Below are 24476 nucleotides of genomic sequence, written 5' to 3'. Positions count from 1 at the left end.
AACAGTGTAATTATCGAACGACGCAGTTACGTCGTTTGGAGTTACTCCGGGGAATACCACTAAATTTCTAGTGTACTCGATAACGCAGGGAGCGCTACGTAGTGTTGATTTCGTGCTGTTTCTCTTTCTTCGTACGTAAATAACAAAAGCGCAATTTCGATCTGCGGTTCAGCCATAATTTAATATAAATATCGAGTTTTCGTGAGTGTGTTTTTTATTGTATATATATATATTTTATATTGTTGGAAATTGGTAAGATGAAATGCAAGTTGTGTAGTTTTAACAGTATTCTTATCTTTTTTAGTTGCTTATTTTAGCATTTATACAAGACTTTTAAATCTGAAATATGGACAAATTTTTGAAAAGAAAGACTGAAAGTGAGGTTAATGTTGGGGCGAGTACAAGCAGGTCTTCTTCAATTGAAGGAGATATGCAAGGCAACAAAAATGCCGAAAATAAACGTAAAAAGATATCCGAATCAGTTCGGCATTATTCGGAAGAATATCTGAAGTTTGGTTTTACATGGAGCGGTAGTCAAGATGTTCCTATTCCGAGATGTATTGTATGTGGTGAAAAATTGGCTAACAGTGCAATGGTCCCAGCTAAGTTACAGCGACACCTTTCAACAAAACATTCTTGTCTAACTTCGAAAGGTAAAGATTATTTCGAAAGATTGCTGAAAAATCAAGAATTGCAAACAACATGCTTTCGAAAGAGCGTTACAATTTCGGATAAAGCGCAAATCGCTTCTTATAAAGTGGCAGAACTAATTGCATTGAAGCAAAAGCCGCATGATATCGCAGAATCGCTAATTTTGCCCGCATGTTTAGAAATTGTTAAGATTATGTTTGGCAATGAAGCGCAGCGAGACGTCCTAAAAATTCCCGTTTCGGACGATACGATAAAAAGAAGAATTATAGATATGTCAGGTTTTATAGAGAACGCAGTGACGGCGAAATTAAGTACAAAAAATTTTGCGCTGCAAATTGACGAATCCACTGACATAAGTGGCAAAGCCCAATTAATCGGATTTATTCGCTTTGTTGACGACACTGAAATAATAAATCAGTTTTTATTCTGCAAGGAACTTATTGGTCACGCAACTGGAGAAGACATATTTAATTCAGTATCATCTTATTTGGAAGAATGGAAATTATCCTGGGAAAATTGCGCAGGAATCTGTACTGATGGAGCTCCAGCCATGCGTGGCAGTATTAAGGGATTTTGTAGTCGAGTTAAAGCAATAAATTCAAATATAGTCTCTACTCACTGCTTTCTGCACAGGGAATCTTTGATTTCGAAGAGTCTACCAGCAAACTTAAAGTCTGTTTTGGAACAAGTCGTACATATGGTGAATTATATTAAATCGAGACCATTAAAAACCCGTATGTTCAAACAACTTTGTAACACCATGGAATCCAAATATGAATGTTTGCTTTTGCACTCTGAAGTGAGGTGGCTCTCAAGAGGAAAAGTGCTAACCCGAGTTCATGAGTTGAAACAGGAATTGCTAGTTTTTTTTAGACAAGAGGGTAATGATGTATACGTAAAATATTTGGAAAATGATGCATGGTGTACTAAGCTAGCATATTTAGCCGATATCTTCAGCTACTTAAATTCAGTCAATACATCTCTTCAAGGAATAAATGAAAATATTCTGACATCCACAGACAAATTGCTAGCTTTCCAGAAAAAGCTTTTGCTTTGGAAAAATCGTATTGCTCAAAATCGCAAATTTGATATGTTTCCGTTATTAGCAACGGAAAATATTGTTAACATTAACGAAATGATTTCAAATGTGGCAGAGCATTTGTCAATATTGCAAGACAAAATAACTCATTACTTTCCATCTCTTAATATTGAAGACTTTGATTGGGCGCGAAATCCATTTGGTGAATTTGATATAATGAACCAAGATTTTTCTATTCAGGAAGCAGATGAGTTTATTAATATATCAACGGATCGAACGTTACAACTAAAATTCAAAGAAGAAGGAGTGGAAAGGTTTTGGATTTCCATCGAGAATGAACATCCATTTATTGCAAAACGAGCGTTGAATATCTTGTTGCTCTTTTCGACGTCCTATCTGTGCGAACTTGGATTTTCAACTCTAACAAATATTAAAAGCAAAAAAAGAGAAAGACTTACCAATTTAGAAGAAGAAATGAGAGTAGCGCTCTCTTACATAAGACCCAACCTTGAGGAAATTTGTAAAGGTCGTCAAGCGCAAATTTCTCATTAAAATAAGTTACCATGTAATATATATCTTTATTTCAATTAAATATTAATCTTCCAATTATTTTGTGTGATTTACATTAGATTTACAAATTTTATGATAATGGTGTTCCGCCAAAATCGAGACCACTTAAAAGTGTTCCGTGATCCCAAAAAGGTTGAGAGCCACTGATCTAGGGACTACAATGTCACTGTGTATCCCGAATTGAAAAATTTGTATCTCGGGCTACAATTCGCCCAGAGACAAAACAAACTTGACTCACTTGGTACATATGCTATTTTTTGCACTTTCGGGCCCGATTTATTAAAGTTGTTTACCAATCTTTTCTTTTTATCAATTTTACACTAAAAAAAATGTGCACACAAAAAATTGTAGCGTTATTTTTTTTCTTTTGTTGCAGATCAAATAGTCAAATGCACCTTCACGAGGATGTACCTTTTTAATACTTGGTTAGCCAAGAAACCAGACAAAAATTTGGAAATAATCCGTGAAATCTTAGCCGAGTTGACCACTGCTGTACCCAATAGAGAGATTCAGGTTTCCAATTTGAAAAACCGTGTCTCTTATCTTTGTAGGAAGTTCAGTGAGTATTGGAGGCAAACTTCTAGTTCTAGATCAAAACTAGTAGTTAAGCACCAGGAATGGCTTCACATGACAGAAATTTGTGAACTTCCGCTTGCCCAACCTATTCTGCTAAATGATGTCGCAGAAATCCAGCAGGTCCCTGATGATCAAGAGCCCTGGTCGTAGCGCAACCCGGTAACAAAGTACTTTTATTTTACATAGTTTTCTTAGATCATGTTATCCAAAAGTACAGCATAGTATAAAACAAATATAAAGCCATCACGGTATATGGGATTGATATAATAAGATCATGTGACACTTCCTATCACAAAATTCTGGAGGCAAAGAAAAAGTGCTATCCTTCGGCTAATCGGATTCTTGAGTCAGAAAAAGACCTTTTGTCAACTCTTCCACTCCAAGGAGACTTAATGTTAATAAAAAAATGGGGGTTTGACGGTAGTTCAGGGCATAGTGAATACAAGCAGAAGTTTTCTGATGCAAATACCAGCGATGAAAACCTGTTTGTGACATCCTATGTTCCTCTCCAACTAGTTTGTCAATCAGCAACTTTAGATAATGTTATTGTGTGGAAGAATCCTCCACCCGATTTTGCAGAATTATGCGATATCAGTTTGTCAAGGAAACTAAAGAACTCTCTTTGCAAGAAGAAGTGCATTTTGAAGACAAAATTAAAAATTTGAATCCAATAATCTTTAAATATGGCGATCGTGGAGAAAAGGTTCAACATTCTGTACAATTGACAATGGTTGACAGTAAAGCATGTTGCTCCTTAGTGGAAAGATCGTCAAGTAGGTGTTACATTTGCAATGCTACACCTAAAGAAATGAACGATATTGAGGTTTGTTTAAGCAAAACTGTAGATACTGACAATTTTAGTTTTGGTTTATCTCCCCTTCACTCATGGATTAGGTTTTTTGAATATTTTAAGCTAGATTTTAAAAAGTGGCAAGCTGGATTGCAAAATGAAATTAATAAAAAATAATAATAATTATAGATAAACCGAGAGGTGGAGGAAGGGGGACATCAAACGATGGTAATACTGCGAGAAGAGTTTTTACAAGTTGTGAAGTTTTAGCTGAAATAACTGGTCTGGATAAATATTTTATCAAGCGATGTATTGTTTTGCCGGCTTTGGGCTCTGGCTATAAAATTAATTCTGCAAAATATCAGAAATACGCTGTAGAAACAGCAAAAGAATTTGTAAAAAATTATCCGTGATATCTGTGGTAAAGCTATTGACAACGCACTTCTATCGATAGGTGAACTTTCGAAAGAAGCTGCAGAATCTTCAAATAAAAATTTAAGTTATTGAAAATACAAGAAAAATGTCTCGTGTTCTTACAAACACAGATCTTCTTCATCGAATGCTTTTAAATTCCGAAACTTTTATTTCTAGGTTAAGAAAATTACTTAAAAGCATTAAGTCCATTTTATTGCCTGAAGTTTTTGATTTATTAAAATTAGAATAACAGTTAAATCAAGCAACACGACAACTCATTATAAAATGGTAATCCGGTACCCCTCTTTTTAATGATATAAAAGTTCTTTTTATAATGAATTTTACTTTTGAAATTAACAGCAATAAATGATTATTTGTAATGAGTCTTTCAGTTTTATTACAAGACTCATTATGAAATTATATTTCTATTTATTTTCAATTCGGGAGTAATTAGCCAAAGGCATAGCCATAATGAGCGTTCAGGAACAATTTATAGTGATTCATTAGACTTAATTGTACCATATTAGTTTAGTTTTCACTTTTATGTGTTTTATTAAAATAATGTGAAGTTTTTTTTTATTAATATTAAAATCTAAAAATATGTATTTGTCTTGGAATAGTTGAAATATGCACAAAAATGCCATATTTAAAATATCCCATTAGCGCGAGAATTTCATGACCGCATGTCACATAAAACGGGACCACTGTGCATTGATGAAGAGGCCCCGTCAGGAAGGGAACGATTTTAAGAAGAGATTGTATGTATGTATAGGGGCCTGTTCACATCCAAAATGTTTTGAAGGGAATGACCAATGTATTGAAATGTGTAATTGTGCAGTTTACATACGTAGTACAAAGATAACTTTTAACTGTGGTCGCCAAATGACATTCAGAAGATAGCTTATTTCGGTCTAAATTTCTTCTATCTAATCAGGAATTTATACAAATTAGGAAAATTGTGTAACTTTAACTAATTTTGTAACTAGCCAAAATCCCAACATCTAAAATCCAAAGAAAAGGTCGCAATTATTACAAAATAAGGCATAAACATAACGTAATGGGACAAAAATTAATTAAAATTTTCAAAGATGTTGTTAGGCAGATACTTTGCCTGAGCAAAAATGTAAGACATAAAAAAAGTGGTAGTGTTTATTTAATTATTGTAACAAGGAAGTAGTAAGACTATACGCGAAAACAATGTTGGCGCTTAAAAATTATGATCAAAATAGATAATTGATATGCCCTGGCCCTGGATTCGGCGAGTCGTCATTTCCAGCTCCAATTGTTTTTTAGGGCCTCTTATGAGACATCTCACTCATTCTTGCAGGCACAAAATCTTTATATATTGTATTGAAGGATCCAATTCTCCATCAACATGACCTGATCAAGTAAAATCGTGTTGTGGGATCGACAAGAGCTATTTTAACTATTTTGAAAATTAAAAACCAAAAATATGCACAAGTTGGGAGCAGAACGAATGGGAAGAAGGAATACGATCTAAGAAATGAGAATTGAATATTTGGCAACAACCTCGCTTAACAATTTTGATGTCTATGTGGGAACTTTGATTTAACAGCTGACTTAGAAAGTGCCACTCGGTTTGTAACCGCTTGATAACATCAGTCTGTTACCTATCAAGCTGTTAAATCTTTATTGGTGAATTTAGGTTTGAATAGTGAACGACGTGACCGTCAGAACTGACAAAAGTTAAGGCTGCTATCCACGCACATGCAGTCGATTGACATTGCTTGTACAGACTAGGTCAGTCGACTTGCTTAAGAGTCTGTCGCGAAAGTCAAGGTTTGGCTTGCGTTAAAACAGATAGCGGATTTTCTTCAGGCTTTTGTCTGGAGGTAGCCGTATTTTTCCAAATGTTCATTTGTCCAAATCGTATCGGGCGTCCGGGGCGGGAGAGAGGCCGGCAAAGCGTTTACGTGGTTAAAGCATTTTCTTGGGTAGAGAATAATTATGATTTGTTTACATTACAATGTTTTTAAAATACATCTATTTAATAATATTTACAGTGACTCAGCTTAACAGATCAGTTGCATTTTAATTAATCAAAGAGCCAAACCTATCATAAATGTCTTTGTTTAAAGGTTCTCAATTATTTTAAATAAATCATTGCAGTCGTAGTAAAATTGTATTTAGGTACCTTTTACTCGGAAAATTGCATACGGCGATTATCACGAATCATGAAAGGTTAATAAATACGTGTGCCCAATTGTTCTCACAGCTAAAATTGTTGATGATTTTTAAATTTATTCAATAAGCAATATGATTTATCAATATTTTTATCCAATACTTCAGCTGCGATTATTTTGAGGATATGGTTGTCAATTAAAACATTTTGGATTATGCTAAAAGTTAGTCAGCTATTACCTAGCATACCCAAGAATCAAAAAGTAAAAGTTGTCTAAGTAGTTATCAGGATAAAAAGTATGAAAAAATTGAGATTGCATTAAAGCGCTTGTATCTGTATGTCTTCGTCGAAACCTCTCTCTTTATTTGGATAAATGTTTCGGCCGCTTTCGGGTGCTCGTCGCCGGTGCCTCGGGTGATTTGGACAAAGGCACATAGCATTTTTGGTTTTCCCTTTTCTCTGCAAGTTTGGGCGTGTGTAGCTAGTTCGGCCGATTTCAGTTTATTTTGAAAACAGCGTATATAAATTATCATAATTTTTAACAGAATGGCTTCTGACAAGTTCCTAATATGACTGAATGGAACTTGTCGCTCGATTTCCTTTAGGAATTTATAATAACTTATTAAGGTAATCCATGCCTCTGACACGTGACAAGCAAAAAAAGGCGTTGCGTATTAACAGCTTACAGATAGATCCTGATGGAATTAAAGAAAGTGTCATTAAGAAAATCAACTATTCGTACGTTTTCGGAAGGAATACCGCAAAGTTATCGCATCAAAAAAATCATTTATGAATAACCCTGTATATTCTCCAACATTATGGTTTTATGACGACATTCGGGGGTCATTTTTGTGATGTTAATAAGGCCTCTTATTTTTTGACGTCAATTTGACGTGTTTTTCGGACCACTGACGAGTAGCGGCCACTGATGACTTGACAATGACATCACTTTGACGAGCCTCTGCTACCTTGGTTTTTCTGTTGCATTCCCAAAACACGGGTAGTTCCATGTTTTTCAGTGTTTCTAAATTTTTTGTACCTTACTTAAAGCTTGAAGTGCCAAAATATAATAAAAAAAATAGGGAACAAGAGTGTGATTTGCTTAAAACGGGGCAAAATTGGAGATGTACGGTTTTTTACCGGTAAATAAAAAAAATGCGGAGATTTCCAGGTAGGGAGCTGCAGGAAATATTTGCGTCGATGGGTTTGTTTTGCATTTACGCCTTCCCCTTACATCTCTATGTTATGGAAAAACAAGGGCAGTGATTTTACTTATGCTTAAGAATGCATAATCTAAGGGTATTTTTAAATAGAGAGTAGAAAAAAGATATTAAGCACTTATTTTGGACAGGAATATTAGTATTTTATATTATAATAATACCCACATTCAATTAGAAATTTTACTTTATTTCACTGGTTTCTGTGGTAACTTACAATATTGTACTTGTACATACATCAGTTTACTCAAATATTACATTGACATTTTCTAAAAAAAACTACCAGATTCGCGTTGTGTAACTCAAACGACTACAGTCTATAGGGCTTGGTAGACTTGGCTACCAGAGGTATCTAAAATTAGAATGCAATCTAAAATAAAAAAATATCCCTACCATTTTATCGTTTGATACGACTTCTGTGTTGTGGTTTGATATGTTTACAACATAATTTTCCTGCTCTAGAATCGAATTTATTTACAACCAATATCAAAGGAATGTCCTAAATTAAAAAAGAAGTGCAATTTCTTACATATTCCTAAATAGAACACAAGCTTGAGTAACTATGTTAAGGTTTTGAACCAAGCACAATATTTGTTGGTTATAATTTTGGTCACGCCCATGCCTAATGTGTGGCATTGGATAGTTGTTACGCTGATTACAGATGGCGTTCAAATCTACGCCGTTTCGGTATAGGCGTTGCCAAATATAGTTTATAGAGTAACAGTTAACATTGTGTTATATATGTACATTTAGAAGCAAACAGATATTTTTAAGTTTTATGGCATTACCAGTATGAGGATAATATATAGCAGGCCAAATCAATACTGAAAACTTAAACAATAATTAAATAAAGATTACTTAATACTGACAAAAATAACAAAAAAGTTGAGAAATATTACAATGGAAGAATTAATTGTCAGAGAGACCCGTAACAACCAAGAGTTATTCCAAAAGCGACTAAATAGTTTTCACTGGTTGTTTAAAACATCTATCCGTTACACATATTATTTTGTTTTGTTGAAATTTTGGATTTGTTACCTATAGCAGGGACTAGAGGGGAGACATTATTCTTACACTGTACCCTTAGTCTAGTTTTTTATGTCGTTAAATAGAAGCGGAATAATCTGTCTTAATATAATATATTTACAATAAATTAAAAATTTTTGCATTATATACTTTTTTAAAGCAAACATGACTATATAAACATACAACCTAACTTATCTCTCAGTGTCAATGAGATGCTGAAATAATCGGTAGCGATTATTCCTTTTTAAAGTAGATTCAGTCAGGGCGAAATACACATAGATTTCTGTACTATATACATTAATTAATATACAAAAATGTACAATAAAAAGTAAGAGGTAAACTGTTTAGATACAACTTTGTTAGAGATATATAGTTAACTTACAACTTGGGCATGAGTGGCACCTTGAATCTTTGTGGAACCTATTGAAGGCACCACTTTTATTACCTAATGCAATGCCTCTAAATAATATTTTTCGCAGTAACTTCATATCCTCTCTAAAAAAGCTTGTCCGAAAAATACACCCACAACGAATATGCTAATAATTAAATGTCGGACTCTAAAAAGAAAGCACACGATTTTACTTTAGTCAGGAACCATAATTTGTGCACTGATAAATACAACATTAGTATGGCGTTGAGACATTATGTTACATTGTCGTATAAAATAGTTTTCCTATCGATACTTAATAATTTGTTTAATAAAGCTTATTAATCTCATGACTAGATAGATAATTTTTCATCGCATCCTATTCGCACGAAAATATAGTCGATCACTGCAAAAATCCCTTAACATTGTGACAACTTCTCTGTAATATACGCAAATTCTTTGATGTCTAACCGTTACCATCTTAATATTGCAGCCAACCAATCCTGACAAACTAAATAAAAAGAACATTAATTTTGGATAATTGGATAATTAATCTGAAATGGTATTACTGACTAGTTTTGAGATATCTAGATCACGTCTGCTTACACTTAACTTATACGGCTGCTGACAGTATTGGCTGCCCTATTTGTGAGTTCGACCGTTATTCTGCATTAAGCATTACATATTAACTCAGTCCGGTGAATATGACTTATTCCCGTAATATTCTCTAACCAGCAATTTTTGTGTTTTTAGGACAGCCATTTAAACTGACATTACAATAGGTACAATCTAAACTTCAAATTTAGTAAATATTTTTGGGGTCCTAAACTTTGAAAATGCTTAGAAAACAGAAAAAAACATTACGGGCTACCGCCTTTAAGTAAATGTTATAACACCAGTATTGAAACGACATATTCTGCAGTCTAAAATCATATAATGAAAAAATCCCAAGCCATGAATAACCTAAATTGGATGGCGTCGGTTAGACTTTTCGAAAACCTACTTTTGGTTGCGTTTATTTCAACGTTCACCCAAAAATGACGTGGGTTTTTTTTCAGTCTTGCAAATTGCGTATAGTACTTGCAGAGGTAGATTTCTAAAACCTCATTTCACAACAGGCTAAGAACTTTTAACTGGCAGCTTCAAATATATGAGCGCTTTATATATTTTAATAATTATTATTAGCCTTCTGTAAAATCGTAATTTCAAAAATTGTCGCACATTGTTAAATAGCTAATTGACCGCCCCTTCCTTTAGGCGTACGACTCACTCAGATGGTCGAAGTAGTAGTCGAAACTGCGGTTGACGTTTCTCACGTGATCGGGATACGCCCCGTTACCGTTCAAGGCGTTCGCTCGATACTGCTCGCTAAACGACAGCAGGATCTCGCGGATCTTTGCAATGATCTCTTCTACTCAGGCATTCGATTCCTATTACACAAAAAAAAACAAGTTCAATAAGCTCGGCCCCTGAGTTGCTAAAACTTCATGATGATGACGGATGTGATAAGCAGGGCGGGACGTATATCAAAATGTTTTTAATAGTTATTCATTACTTAAGTCAAACTATGGATTAAGAAGTTTTACAAATGGCGAAGATTCGAAAGGCAAGTAGGTTAAATTGGCGGGTACTCATAAGTCTACTGTTTGAAATTTTTGATAAGTAATAATAATAGGAGCGGTAACTTCTTCGCAATGGAGTGGAAGTTCCTAGGTTTGTTTACTCTATGGTTAAACTAAATATAATCTAGGCGTCGCAAAAATGAAAATGTAGCGCGAAATGGATGGTAAAAGTTAGTTGTCTGAAATCTACTTACTAGCGGGCATTTACCTTTAGGTTCTCGAAGTAGTGCATGATTTGGTCGTAGTCCATGTCCAACTGTAGGTCGTCCAAGCCCGGTAGGTCCGCAGTGTTCGCGCACATTTCGGCGGTTCGTTCGTCGGCGCTGAACATCGGGTTGCCCACGATAGTTGCCCGCTTCACTTCCGCACTATTTCGATTAGCTACAAACAGACAATATCGGGTATAATTTTAGACCAACCTCAAAAATTACAGAACACAAAGTAAGTGGCTCTCTTTTTACTATATGCGTTTATTGTTTAATTTTTACATAATTCTAAAATTGACGCGGCTACCAACACACGATATTGACGAAATTCTATTACAAAATATTCTAAGTAACTTTTGTTAAAACCAAGCTGAGCATGTAAGTGCTTACGCAGGGTATTAATGAAGTGACATATAATGAGTTGAATCTCAGGGTGTTCGCCTTATTAGAATATTATGGATAGTTCAAATGCCATTTAGCTGTATTAATCCTTATAGTGTTATCGATTGAGAATTAAACTTCATTTAATTTTGTTTCAATTATCTGCTTTAGGTGGGTGTTAAATACCAGGAGATGCAATTTCTTTCTGTATTCTAGTTGCATTTGTTATAACTTATGTTCTTGTTGATAGCTTAGTGGTTATGAAATAAACTATCATTGTATATTAGCACATAAACTGCCAACGTTTCGAAGTGATCTTTGGAATTGATAAATTACAAAATTACATCTGGTAAGTTGTAAAAGTGACAAAATTATACGGAGTTTAGAAAGCAATTTTTTTTTGTCAAATATTTGGTTGTGACATTTTTTCGATCTGTATTGTCTCAATATATGTCCGCCCAGATCCCGTTAAATTTACAGGAAAAAACGAGATAAGTGTATGGAAATGGGCTATTTATAAAAAATGGGGAAAAGTGCAGGTGACTGTGTAAAAATTTAGATGCATTCGCGGAAGATCATTGCCTCCTGTATGAATATGTCGCTGTATTTAAGGTCTCTATATTCTAAGATAAGAAAATAATGGCAATAGCGCTTTTCAAGAATTAAACCGAACAAAATATCAACGAAGGGTCAGGGGGTATTAAATTATATACTGCTATTTCAGTAACACTCTGTATATATCTTTCAGTTTCGACGCGTGACCGCTGTTACCTACTGGACTGTACTGAGGCCGGAATATCATTAAATGGCCTCCGTTACGAACGAAAACATTTTTGAGCTGCCAGCTACCAGCGAGAATGTAGAAGATATAAAGCAGGAACTTACATGTTTCAAGCTAGATTTTTCTGAATTGAAGAATACGAAATAGAAATAGAATACTAATAGAAAATATTAAGGTTAAAGAGGAAAAATATTCTTGTATTTGGACTTTCTGAGGAAGAAAGTGTGCCATTAAAAGAAGTTTTGCTGGATGTTTCAATAAGCTAGGAGTTAGCATAAAAATCGGTGATCTGGATAATTTCTTTAGAATTGGTGAAAAGAAACATGGGAAATGCAGACCAGTTTTAGTAAAGTTTATCAGTAAACTAAGTAAATAATATGTACTTACAAATGCCAGAAAATTGTAAAATTCTTGCATAGGTGTGACACAAGATCTGATACAAGAAAAGAGAGTGGAAAAAAAAATTCTATATGAATTTTTAAAACTTGCTAAATTTAAAAAGAACCAACTAGTGGTGAATAATCAGGAATTTACAATTGTGGCACTAAAAACACCAAACAAGGCAGAGTTCTTGGAACCAATCGTTAACAGACAATCCCTTTTTCCTAATTCAAGTCCATCCCCTATTTCAACGATAAAGTACTTGATGGAACATTATTTTGAAGATGATGTAGACGACGAATTTAGAGCGCTTGGGGAAGAATCTGGAATAGATACCCTAAAGCAGTTGTAGAGAGGTGTCAGAGGAGGGTGAACCAGCGACAAAAAAATAAGACAGCGGAACAGAGACCAGCCTTTTGCATTGAAAACTCTAATTGGAAAAGTTACTAGACTGACTTCGGCCAACAATCCCCAACAAAGGAAATTTTCTTCACAAAAAGGTTAATTCTTTTGCCTCTGTTGTCATAAAGCAGGATCACTTAAATTTTCGATCAAAACTTCTCAAGAATCAGTTGTTATCTGAGAATAACATTCCGTAATTATATAACCACGGTGTTTTTCTTTAGGATTTTAGATAGGGTTTAATATAAATTATTGTTGTTTCAGTTAGGTTAACCTTAAAAACGTCCATTATGGCAACGCTTCACCTATTCACCATTTAATGCAATTGTTATATTTTCCCTTATCGTTTGACGTTAATAATAATAATAATAATAATCATAATTAATTAATTATAAATACATTTTTGGCAAATACGACTTAGGTAAAGTTTAATATTTACGTTCTTCAATGAGCACCAACCAAAGCTATTTATTTCCGAAATGCTGAAAATTCTTCAGTGCGTTAATTATCAGCAATAAGAGACTCACATTTAGCACTGGGCGACTTCGGGTACTGCACAAACTCCGTTTTCTCGTCTTTCTTGGGTTGTTCTACAGGCTCGTCGTCGAATTTAAACACGTGCATCTCTCTGTTCTCGACATTATCGAGCAGTTTCTCTCTCAAACCGCTTCCCGGACGTCCACTGTTTTCCAACGCTTCTTTGAGGAGTTTGTCTCCGCTTCGACTCCCGCTTCTTTGGTGATGATGGTGGTGATGCTTTTTTGGTGTGATGACGGGCGACTGTGATTCGGATCCGGCGGCGACACGGTGTGGCGGAACTGGAGGTCGGTACTCGTCGTCAGGTTTAGGCGAAGAAATGACGCGCTCGGAAGGCATTTGAAGGGGAACCGCGTGGGGTGGAAGCGGCGGTGGAGGAATCGGCTTGTTCCTAGACAAAAAATACATCGGTATAACAGTTTTTGTTTCGAGTGATCTGATGGTAACAAGGCAAGTATTTAAAAAAAAAAGGGTTTATGTTGTGCTCTAGAAATATAAATCATAAAACCAGAGGCCTCTCTTCGTCGTTCTTGCTGGTTCAACTCTATGACTGATTTTAAAATGCACAGTCCATGACTAAAAGGCACAAAAACGCGTATTACCGAACTAATTATTGCTTGATCAAATACATGCTTATAGAAAGAAAGTGGAAAGCTTAAGGCAGATGGATCGAGTGTAATATCAATCAAACAGAAAACGAAAAAAAAACATACTAAGGCACTTATTTTTTGAAATTCGCATACTATTCAAAGAATGTAATTATTTTTTCTTTTTAGCCCATAAACGGAAGCTATGTTACGATGACTTCTGACACTTACCACCCAACCAACTCATCACCATTACACTCTTCAACCACCCTACTGGTTCCCTTGCTCCTGCAGTAGGTCCTGCTGTCGATTGCCTGGTTCGAGTTAACATCGGCCATATTTCCTTCAGATCTACTGGGCAAGTCGATGTGACTTGGATTGCTAAAACTGGTAGCCAGGCAATCGTCCGGATCGCAGTAATTGGTATTTAACGGATTCGTGATTATTCTAATATCTGTTCCGTTATTATTGCTCACAACCGTCGAATTGCGATTGGATGTGGTATCCATTGTGGCCCGTCCGAGCCACACCCAATCGTGTGCGTTTTGCGTCGATTCTCTCGGTTTACGCGGTTCCCTGTGAATTACCAAATTGGTAGGATTCACAGGGGACGGATGGATACCGGCCGTAACACCTTGTTCGATTGGTTTGAATTTGGAGGCGTAAACTACGCAGGATACCACAAATACCTGAAATAAAATCGATTTTTTAACGTAATGTTAAGGTTATATATCTATTGAATCATGGCAAGATGAATTACAACCATTTTGAACAAATGTTTTATGAATTCTCAATAGAAATTAACTTGGCCCGTTGACCCCTGTTCCCAATATCTGCATTAACATTAAATCAACTTACCACAATAGCGCAACAGAATGCAGCCAGTAACACGTACATGCTTATTTCCAACGGCTTCAGCTCAGCATTGTGATGTTTGTTCCTATAGACTCCCTTGTTCCCTTGGTACTGCCTAGCTTGAACATTTGGCTCGTCATCTAAAGAAATAATTTATTACCATAATTCAGTAATATAATTCAATCTTCAAATAACCCTTTAATATGTCATGCAAATCAGAGAAGTCTCTGTCTCTTCCACTTTTGCCGCCGTTGTAGCTCCCTCCATCGTTCTGCAGGATATCAGGCCTATGGGCTAAGTCGCTGGTGAAGTCCACAGCGATATGAGCGGCAGCTGTCGCTAATGGACCTGCAGATTTGGTTTTGGGACGACCGCTCGTCCGACATTCTTCGGACAACAATAATGTTACCTATAAAAATACGTTTGCATCTGGGTGCTTAAAAATTCTCTAGAGTTTACTTGAAGAAGATCCCCACTTCCTTCACCAACAGCAATAACCCTAGGGTGATGTGAAGCCACCATAGGGGCGAACGCGACAACTTCGGGATCTAAGCTTTCGACTACCAGGTGGTAGTCCATGTCAGATATGTCTCGCAAAGCCGTTTTTGTGCTATCTGAGAACTCCAGCTCGATGTCCAGTAGTCCTTCTTGGTATTGAGCCGTTAGCTTTCTAGTGACACTGGTCTCGGCCACGTAGCCATTCTCGATAGAGCTATCAGGAGAGATATTCAGTTGAAGTCCAGATACAACTTGCACGGACATTTTGGAAAGAGACACTTTGTCGTTACCGACTCTTATTTCTTTCGAACCAAAGACTCTGCTGGTTATCGGTGAAAGAACCTGGAATTTAAACATATTTTAGTTGTAACAGTTACTCGATGAAGATTGTTTTTCATTTGAAAAATCGTATAAGAAAAATTGGGGCACATAGCGAGTTTTTAAGATGAAAGCAAAAATCAAGTAAAAGTCAATAAATGGCAAAAGGAGTATGGGAAGAACTCCTACTGAACCGACGACATCCAAGAGACTGACCACTTACTGGTTGCAGAGTGCTCCGACGAGGACGTCAACGGGCAATATTAGGGAGTGACTACTAGCAGTGAATGCAAAGGTCTGCGTAATGATTAGTACTAAGGATACCTTTTAAAGTTTATTGCGCACAAGAAAATTTTTGAAACAGTCTTTACCTGTACTTCTGTTCTACCGACACTTCTACCCTGCAGCACACGGCCGTGAAGGCTCGCAATTCTTGGATCGCTCACCCTCAACCATGGCAATACGAGGTCGGTTATTCTCAGCCACGTTCTCCGGTTGATTAAGTAGTTTACACGACCGGAATCATGATCAGTGGCCATGAAGTGCGCGTAAACGTCTACCGAGGTTTGCTGGTACCTTAGGCGACATATGGGCTTCTCCACTACGTTACCCATGTCCATGTCATTACTCCACGGGTTGTACGACCGTTTGCGACGTCTTTTGCTTTTTGTTACTCTGTGAAAATGCCTGAGTCGTCTTATTGAAATTTGATTTTTGTTATCTAGGTATAAGTATCCTGCACAGCCAATTGGAAGGAGATAAATAAGCATAATTTATATTGTGCAATATTCCTTTATTTGCTTCCTAGCTTGCCTTGCTTACATGTATAAAATAATTGGTTGTACTATTTGCAAATCTTCTGTTGACGTTTCTATAGAAATCTATAAGGAATCAAACAAACTTAACCGCGACTAATGTCTTTCACCAATATTGGAATCAGACATCCGAGACAATGTTCATGCCCCCTCCTTTAGCTCCGCCCCCTCAAACAATATATAGGTAGATTCCGAGTTTCAGCTTAGCTCTGAAGAAGCCAACAGGATGTTTGACGAAACGTCATCGAGTTCAATTCATGAACAAATAACGCAGGAGGAATCCAGAAGATTTGTAAAGAGTGTTACAGTAGCCTGTGGATGTTTCTTTGAAAAATAATTGGTTCTATTTACAATAATGAAAAGAAACTGCGTTAGTCAATTTTCAAGTTTGCTAATATAAAAAAATCTTGTCTATGCGGAGTTTGTTGCGCAACAAGTTTGATAAATCTCCATTTCAGTCACGAGAATTTATCGTGTTGCACACTATACTTTTTCTACGACTATTAATTTTTTAATACCTACAGAATACCATACGCGTTCAAATCTACCGAACACATCTGATCTTAAAGTGACACTTTCAGCACAAAAACTTAAGAAGCTTATACAAATTTTTATCGACATTGTAATGTTATACTGGCACCACAGGTTTACCGAGATCTCCGCTGATGATTAAAACATTGAACTAAGATGGTCGTTCTCCAAGTTACCAACAGCATTTTCAAATAGTATTCAGTCAGAATATATGCAATTCGCTTGTAATATATTACGCGACAGTTTGATAAACGGCACTTTACTGACGAATTTGTTTTGGCACTAGCGGACCGTAGCTTACCTACTGAAACTTAAATGAGACTTACGTGGGGTTGTAATCCGGAACTCTCCAGGACTTGACCTGGGAAAGTTTTGTGTCCGCCACAGACAACTCCAACGGGAATTCGGGCATCCATACCGTGAACTTCGCCAGACCCGTGTAAGTCCCGTATTTGACCAAAACCGATCCATTTACTGAGCCTCGTTGTTCGCTACCATCTACGTAAACGGAACCGCAGGAGGAAGATACCTATAATGAAAAGAAACTTCAAGTTTATCCATAAATTAATATCGTTATCAAAATATCTCTATTTGACCCACAAAAGACATAAATTAGGCATAGGGAGGTTTTTCTGCTAAACATTGCTTCTTTAAGGTGTCCTGGTTACATACATACAGCTTCAAGGACTATTATTATCCGTGTATCGGTCACTTGGTTCAGTGACAGATTTTCAGATTCCCTTAATGGATAATTTAATAATAATAATTTAAAAAGGAATAAAAACAAGATAAAAATTCACAGCAGGTGGACCTTGGAAACAGTTTATATACTCAGTTACGTTAGCATTTTTATCCTGGGCACACTCTATAGCGTGAATATTGTTATCGATCGTCACAGAGTTTTCACACCATTTCTTTGATCTATTATATTCTTTTTATATCCTGTGAAATAATTTGATTTCAGTCATTTTATATCGGAAAAAATCGGAAGATATTATGCACAATATCGATCGATGGCTTAAATGCGAGCACGTCAATGATAACTCGTTGGATGAATCGCAATTTCAGCTTTAGATTTTTGCGAAATGGAATATTCGCCACGTACGAAACAACTCGGCATACATGTTTAATTGGATGTTCCCGTTTGACGGCGGAGTTTGCAAATTGCAGGATTAAATAACGAATAAATCGAAAAATGTGATAATTCTCATTCCGTTAATATAGTTTCGAGAGAAAGAAGTATCCGTTTTAAATTGAGCTCATGAGGAAACGCGGAAATTTGTTTTTTTAAATATAAGTATATAATTTTTTATTCACCAATCCTACGTATATAAAACACTGAGTTTAGTTTATATGATTGAAGCTGATGCTAACGTAAGTCTTAACTTTCTTGAAGCACACCAGCGACAATTCATAAAAATCGGAGAAGTGGACAAACTTCGTGATAATTCTCCAGTAAGTCTATATAGTCCATGTTTGTCGTCTGATTACATTTAATGTAGATTCATACTGATGGCTAAAACAACCAATAAAAATAAACAACATATCAGCACACTTCAATGTCCAACAATTTGGTTTTTTCATTGTCCTAAAGAGCCCTCTAATGCTCAGCAGGGTTCGTAAAATCATTTAATGAAACTGTAGTATCAGGTTGGGTCAAATATTACCTTGAGCACGTTGTCATCTTCAGAGTGACATGACGCTTGGAATGTGACGTCTGCCGCTTTTCCAGCTTGCGACACGATAAAGATTTTCATCGCTTGGGATACCTGTTGACCCGTCAAAACAGCGGTATTCAACACTTCCCAATTCTGAAAAGAATAATAAACGACAATTATCAACTTGAACGAGTTTTGTCTTGTTGCGGAGGTTTTTATTGTGAGTGGGCGTTGGAAATTTGCCTATTTTCGTCTTCGTCAGTTGGAGACAAAACATTTTGGGGTACAGAACCAGTTGCAGGTTTCAAATTTAGGTACCGCGTGAAATTGAATTTATGGTTTTCAAAAAATTCTAAGCGACGCCAAAACAAGACATTGTTACTGGAAAAAATGATGTCAGTGGCGCGGGACAAAAAGGTCAAACGTTCAGTATAGATTATTTAGGTGAAAACGTAAAAGTTTTTTCAATAAAACTTTGCGCTGCTTTTAATATGATCATAAAAAAATGTTGGTTCCAGTGGCGTTCTAAAAACTAATCGATTTTACTAATGCTTTTTGTAAATTAAAAATTAAATTAAAAAACGTTTCGCCTGCATAATCACGGAGCACTTGAAATAGTAAAATTTTTTCCTAAGAGAGCACTGGTACAACTGTTATTTTTTTGGTTTATGGAAATCGGCCAAAATTCGCTTTTTCGCTTTTTTCTACTCCCGTCTGCAAAATACCTAATTACACCGATCTAGCATGCGGAAAGCGTCACTTTCCATATTAGTTTCGTTTCCCACGGATCCGTGCCACTTCGGACATTTCCGGGGTTTTACCGCACGGGTCTGGGAGCAATCGGATGTTTTCGGAGATATTTCCCACGCTTTGAATTTTGACGTTTGTCAATTCTGACGGTCATGCCAGTGAATATATTCGTGATGTTTTGCAAAAAAAAAAACTTTTTAAGTCACTTTTATTAAACACTCGCTCCGTTCGTGTCAAATAAACGCGCGAGTCAAATGCCGTTTATTGAACTGAGGTGGCTTTTGGTTGATGAAAATCCATTTATCAAAATAAATAAGAACTAAAAATTCAGATTTTCACGAAATTATATATTATGACATGACAATTGTTTCGACAACACCGTGTCTTTATCAAATGTGATTGTGTTGTGATTTGATAAAGACACGATCGGTGTTGTCGAAACAATTGTGATGTCCTAATATTTAATTTCGTGAAAATCTGAAATGCCGTTTACCGCACTTGTTGCATAATATACTATTCTGACTTTGATACCATATATTTTGAAAAGAATATGAACCACATCGAGTAAAGTGATGCTAGTTGTAAGGGTTAAAAAAAAATTCTACCCGGCCCGGTCAATTGAATACTTTGCGCAAAAATACAGAAAAAAATGACTTGAATTTTTATGTTTTTCCAATTGACTATACAGTGTTACTTTCTAATATTCTTAAGCAATTTCTGTAACAACGATAATAAAAATTGTTCGGTCGCCAGGAAAGACGCGTCCGCGTTGCAAAAAGAAGAAGTGAGACCGATAAAAAGTTTCTGCAATTTAATTACTTTTTTTTACCAAAATAAAGAAAAGGAATTGAAAATACGTCCTCTGTTTCGGTGAAATGAAAACCGGCGCTTAATTTCAATTGCGAAATTAACGAAGCGCTGCGGCCTCAAGAAAGTCTTTTACATTTTCCACGTTACCTAATAAATAAAAATTTAGTGGGCGAGTTAATTAATTCTGCAGAGTTTGCGGTATTTGTTTATATTTGGAAAAAACAGGGTGTTCCGTAGGACGTTTCATTACATTTTTCACTGTTAAAAATCGTTAAAAGTGCAGTTCCATTTTTCACTTTAGAATATTATTTAGTTATAATTTAATTTACAGTAAGTTTGCATTTACTCATGTCTCTCGATTTTTGAATTAGTTGACACTTCAAAAAAAGTGTAAATCTCTATTCAATAAATTATGATTTTCAGAGCTTGACTGAGACTCAGTTTCAGTCAAACTCTGAAGAAGCCAACAGGATGACTGGCGAAACGTCAGCAATTTCGACTAAGCAAAAACCGACGCAGGAGGAATCCCGAAGATTTGTAAAAAGCATTAGAGTATTTTGTTTTTCTGATATATCCTCCTCAACCTACTTCAAAAAATTCTTTAACCACCGCTCAGACGAAAGATACAGATGTGTGTCTCATAGCCATCCAAATTGTAACAATAAAATTATTATGGGACAGATTTAGATAAGCATAAGTTGCGTATAGTAGGAGTAAGGACGAAAAATTGATAAAAATCCAAAAATCAAAATTGAAAACTGATGAGTAGACGAACTGTCAGCGGGTTGGGTTGTCGAACGTCGCTAGGTTTTATTGATTGTAAGCGATGGCGAATGGGACATCAAAGTTATGCCTGACACTTTTTGATGCATTCGTCATAGAATTAACGACTTGAGTTCTGTATGAGTTGAGTGGCAAATATGAATCTAACATTCAAGGCAACTTTCGAACTAACTAAATTTAAGTTAAAATGAAAAAAAATGGTATAGCAAATCTTATTAAAAAAGTGAGAAAATACATAGGTGCAATACATGTAGAATTAAAATTCGTGAACATTCTAGAAAAGTAACAAATTATCTTCTGTGCGTTATATAACCTATGGATAACCTATGAATAGTTGCTTTGGACAATTACAATAAGGTGTCTAAACATAGTCCAAGATAATAAAATGAGTCATGATCTTAAAGTTTTGTCACTGACTATGAGGTTTACTGAGCACATTTTTGTTAAATTTAGCGGAACGCACGACGAGCCTGGTTGTGCTCGCGAGTCTACAGCACGCCACGCGACGCGACGTAGACTTAGAACGATCTGGAATTTGCGTGTCTAGTGGGACGGGTTCGTCGTAGGCTCCTTCGTAGCGAGGCGGACCATGCGATACTTATTCTTGAATATGGCGTGGTTGAAAGAAAGCATTAAAAAAAATGGCATACCAAGGACAAAGATTCCTTAAAAAAACAGATTGACACATGAAATGGAATTGCGCGAGTCTTCGGGAAATCTGTAGAGGTTTGAAACAATAAAAGTTTATTGGCCACTTACGGGAAGAAAAAAAAATAAAATCCTGGTAAAATTTTTGTATTGTTCAACCCCTTTAAACTAGTTGGTTTTGTTTGTTTCTGTTGTTTGAACTGTGGACGAAAAGGCTAGACCGAGGACCAAGATTAAGTACGTGCTACAAACCGAATCTAGTTACAGGCGGTTAAACTAGTTGTGGCCGTACTTTGGCTTTTAGCCGTATCACATTCATCAAAAGTGCAGTTCTTAATAAACTTCTGATAATCTTCTCGCTCGGCCTGAAAACCTCGGGGTAATTTAACAACGCGGTTTTCTAGTTATTACAACTTTTCGCGGCGTCCAAAGCGAAGTCCGTAAAAACACGTACTAAACTATGCAAAGTTAGAATATTAACTAACAAGTTCCCGAGGGCATTTTGCATGCGAAATGGGAAAATATCTTGTTAGAATACGAACCACGCGACGTACACTCTTTATTTATTTAACTTTCTGGTGTTGGCTTTCGTCGGGCGCGGGATGAAAGTTACGGAGCAGCATTTCTTATTGTCCGTGGTAACGTTTACGAAATAAAAACGCAAATAATTATTCTTGTACGCAAAGAAACAAAGAAGCTAAACCTGAAAATATTAACAATTAGCAATAACTAAGAAAGCATAGTATGTAACACGTTCGGTAAACTTTTTAAGTCACTTTTTCAACGATCGTTAGTTTTTGGCTACATTTTCGCAATAAAACGCGAATACATTCACTGACATGACCGTCAGAATTGATAAGCCTCACAATTCAAGGCGTGGGAAATATCTCGTGCGGTAAAATCCCGGATATGTCCGAAGTGGTTCGGATCCGTGGGAAACGAAACTGACGTGGTAAAGTGACGCTTCCCGCATGCTAAATCGGTGTCTAATTAGACATTTTACAGACGGGAGTAGAAAAAAGCATTAAAGATACAAATTATGTTATTTGTTCTAAATAATGTATCTTCTGCTTCTGTGATCCTGATTGGTTCTAATTTTACTACTAACAAAGGGGCATTAATTGATAGTCTCATTAACTAATACGCTTAGTTTCGTCTAATCCCAAATTGTTTGTTTTTCGAAAAATAGACACGAAATACTAATTATAAAATTAGTTCAGTTTTTTATAAAGAATCTAAAGAAGCGGAAAAACAAAGAGTGTTTTCTGTAAAATTTTAATGTTTGTCGCAGTGGAAACACGTGCTAGGAAGATAATACTAAAATTAAATGGTTTGGTTTTACTAAAATATTTCAGCAAATGTACGTAAATGTACAATTTTTATTCAATTTAACCCAATAATTGTTAAAATAAGTTCAAAATATATTATAAACCTCGTATACACAAGAATGTAGTTGTTAATTGATTTTTATGAAGCTGTTTCAATTCATTAGCTGAAAGTTACATTAGTTAGTAATCTTCCTAGGTATCCAATATTTTTAAATTTTATTACAAACAAATAATCAAAAAATATTTCTGAAACTCGTTTCACACAAATTGTTTTCGCTGGATGTTTAAATAACATCAAAACAAAGTTAGAACAGCGCCCCGATAATACCTTATCAATTCTGCTTCTCTGCTTTCTTTGCAAATCCTCTCCGTATTCCATATAAATCCCTCAAATGGACGCTACTCGGAACGATCCGTTCCCTATATACACGCCTTTCTCGAAAGCTTATAAATAAAAGATGGAGGTAATCTAACAACCTCACTCTAAAATCCACTTGAACCCGCGCCCTATAAATTGAAGCATTTTGGATATCTGAGGCTGTTTTTCGAACGATAAAACCGATTTGTCCGTGTACTTCAGATTTCCGGTGAAAAAATAATCAGCATTCAATAATACCAACAAAGGTGTTGAATGGATGTGATTTCACTTTAGATTTTTATCTGGTTTTGATCATTTTTATTATAATTTTTTTCATACAAAACTAAAATGTGTGACAAAAACTTAAAACCTGAAAATATAATTAGTATTGTAATTACAAAAGGTCACAAAAAGCATTTAATTTTGCGGCAATTGAATAATTTTCTGCTTGTTTTTTTATTTGGTGAAATCAGAATACAGTTTCAGTTTCAGTTCAGTTAAACTCGACTTTTTGAAGGTAAAATTACAATATGCATGCACGAGGTCTGCTACTCATACACAACCAAAAAACTGCCTTCCAATATACCCGTAGTATTTACATTATACATTTACACTGAAAGTGACTTTTATACTGACCGAATAAAATAGGCAACAGCCTGTTTCTTACTGTTATAATTTGTGAGAAACAAATATGTGTGGTATGCCGTTGCAAAAAATTTGCAAGTGTCAACTTAATAATTGTCGTCTAATATAAACCAGTTTTGTGGTCAATAGAATTATGGATAAACTAGGAGCTAATTGACAGCCAATGGAAACAACCGTTTTATTAATATTTTTTGTAGGTTTCGCTAACACACAAAAGTGGGAATAAGTTGTTAAAAATATGATTAAAAAAATGTTTTAATAATTTATAGCTCAATAAGTAAAACTTAAAAAAGATTACTATTCTGAAATCTTTATACGAGTAAAATATGCAATTTTAATAAAATTATTGAAAGGTACCCACCGGTATTTGCACATATTTTTTTTAGATTCAAAACACATTTTTCAGCTCAAGTCTTTTGGGAAATTGTTTCCTTTTTCGGTCGCCTCATCGATATCCGTCGCGGTTTATGTTGTTCGGTCGATTACGTTTCCCCGTCATTTTCCGTGCTATTGATGGAAGAAAAGCCGCCACCGCCGCGGCGGCGGCGACGTTGTCCGTTTGGGAAATTCCGCCCCCAAAATTGCATATTCACGGGACGCTGTATAATTTATATTGAGTGACAGAGCTTTTAGCTTAACGATGCCGCCTTATTAACGATGAGAGCTTTCTTTTATGAAATGTTTCCTTGAGGGGAACGCTTTTTTTGCGCGTGGAAATTGATGCGGAATTTACCCCGGGCGATGCCAAACTTGGAAGCTATCTTTTTTGATATATTTTAAATGAGATTT

General features: G+C 35.7%; 2 protein-coding genes across 5 annotated transcripts in view; one reads left to right on the top strand and one right to left on the bottom strand.

Moving 5' to 3' along the window:
* Nucleotides 1-233: 233 nt before the first annotated feature.
* LOC132702873 (zinc finger BED domain-containing protein 5-like) lies at nt 234-7294 on the top strand. 2 transcript variants are annotated; one of them, XM_060671717.1, is made up of 3 exons: nt 234-2501; nt 2637-2819; nt 2870-7294. In XM_060671717.1, the coding sequence occupies exon 1, from the start codon at nt 347-349 to the stop codon at nt 2240-2242; it is 1896 nt and encodes a 631-aa protein (XP_060527700.1). In that variant the 5' UTR covers nt 234-346; the 3' UTR covers nt 2243-2501; nt 2637-2819; nt 2870-7294. The 2 variants fall into 2 exon arrangements, with proteins under 2 accessions (XP_060527700.1, XP_060527699.1); XM_060671716.1 differs by having other exon boundaries at nt 2637-7294.
* Nucleotides 7295-7495: 201 nt separating this feature from the next.
* The window catches only part of LOC132702872 (transmembrane protein 132C), a 166099-nt gene continuing 149118 nt past the window's right edge, over nt 7496-24476 (bottom strand). The window contains exons 8-17 of one of the 3 annotated variants that reach the window (XM_060671714.1): nt 18375-18518; nt 17034-17236; nt 15733-16036; nt 15005-15385; nt 14741-14954; nt 14549-14685; nt 13922-14379; nt 13094-13494; nt 10610-10796; nt 7496-10223 (exon numbers count right to left, since the gene is read on the bottom strand). In XM_060671714.1, the coding sequence (XP_060527697.1) occupies nt 10223; nt 10610-10796; nt 13094-13494; nt 13922-14379; nt 14549-14685; nt 14741-14954; nt 15005-15385; nt 15733-16036; nt 17034-17236; nt 18375-18518 (2430 nt within the window). In that variant the 3' untranslated portion in view covers nt 7496-10222. Of the gene's footprint in view, nt 10224-10609; nt 10797-13093; nt 13495-13921; nt 14380-14548; nt 14686-14740; nt 14955-15004; nt 15386-15732; nt 16037-17033; nt 17237-18374; nt 18519-24476 lie in introns of those variants that run through there. The other 2 variants (XM_060671712.1, XM_060671715.1) reach the window with 2 other exon arrangements.

The sequence above is a fragment of the Cylas formicarius genome, unplaced genomic scaffold (genome assembly GCF_029955315.1).
Source record: "Cylas formicarius isolate icCylForm1 unplaced genomic scaffold, icCylForm1.1 PGA_scaffold_6__28_contigs__length_40554024, whole genome shotgun sequence".
Lineage (NCBI taxonomy): Eukaryota > Metazoa > Arthropoda > Insecta > Coleoptera > Brentidae > Cylas > Cylas formicarius.
The sequence above is the reverse complement of the archived record's forward strand: the minus strand, read 5'-3'. Positions and strand labels throughout refer to the sequence as shown.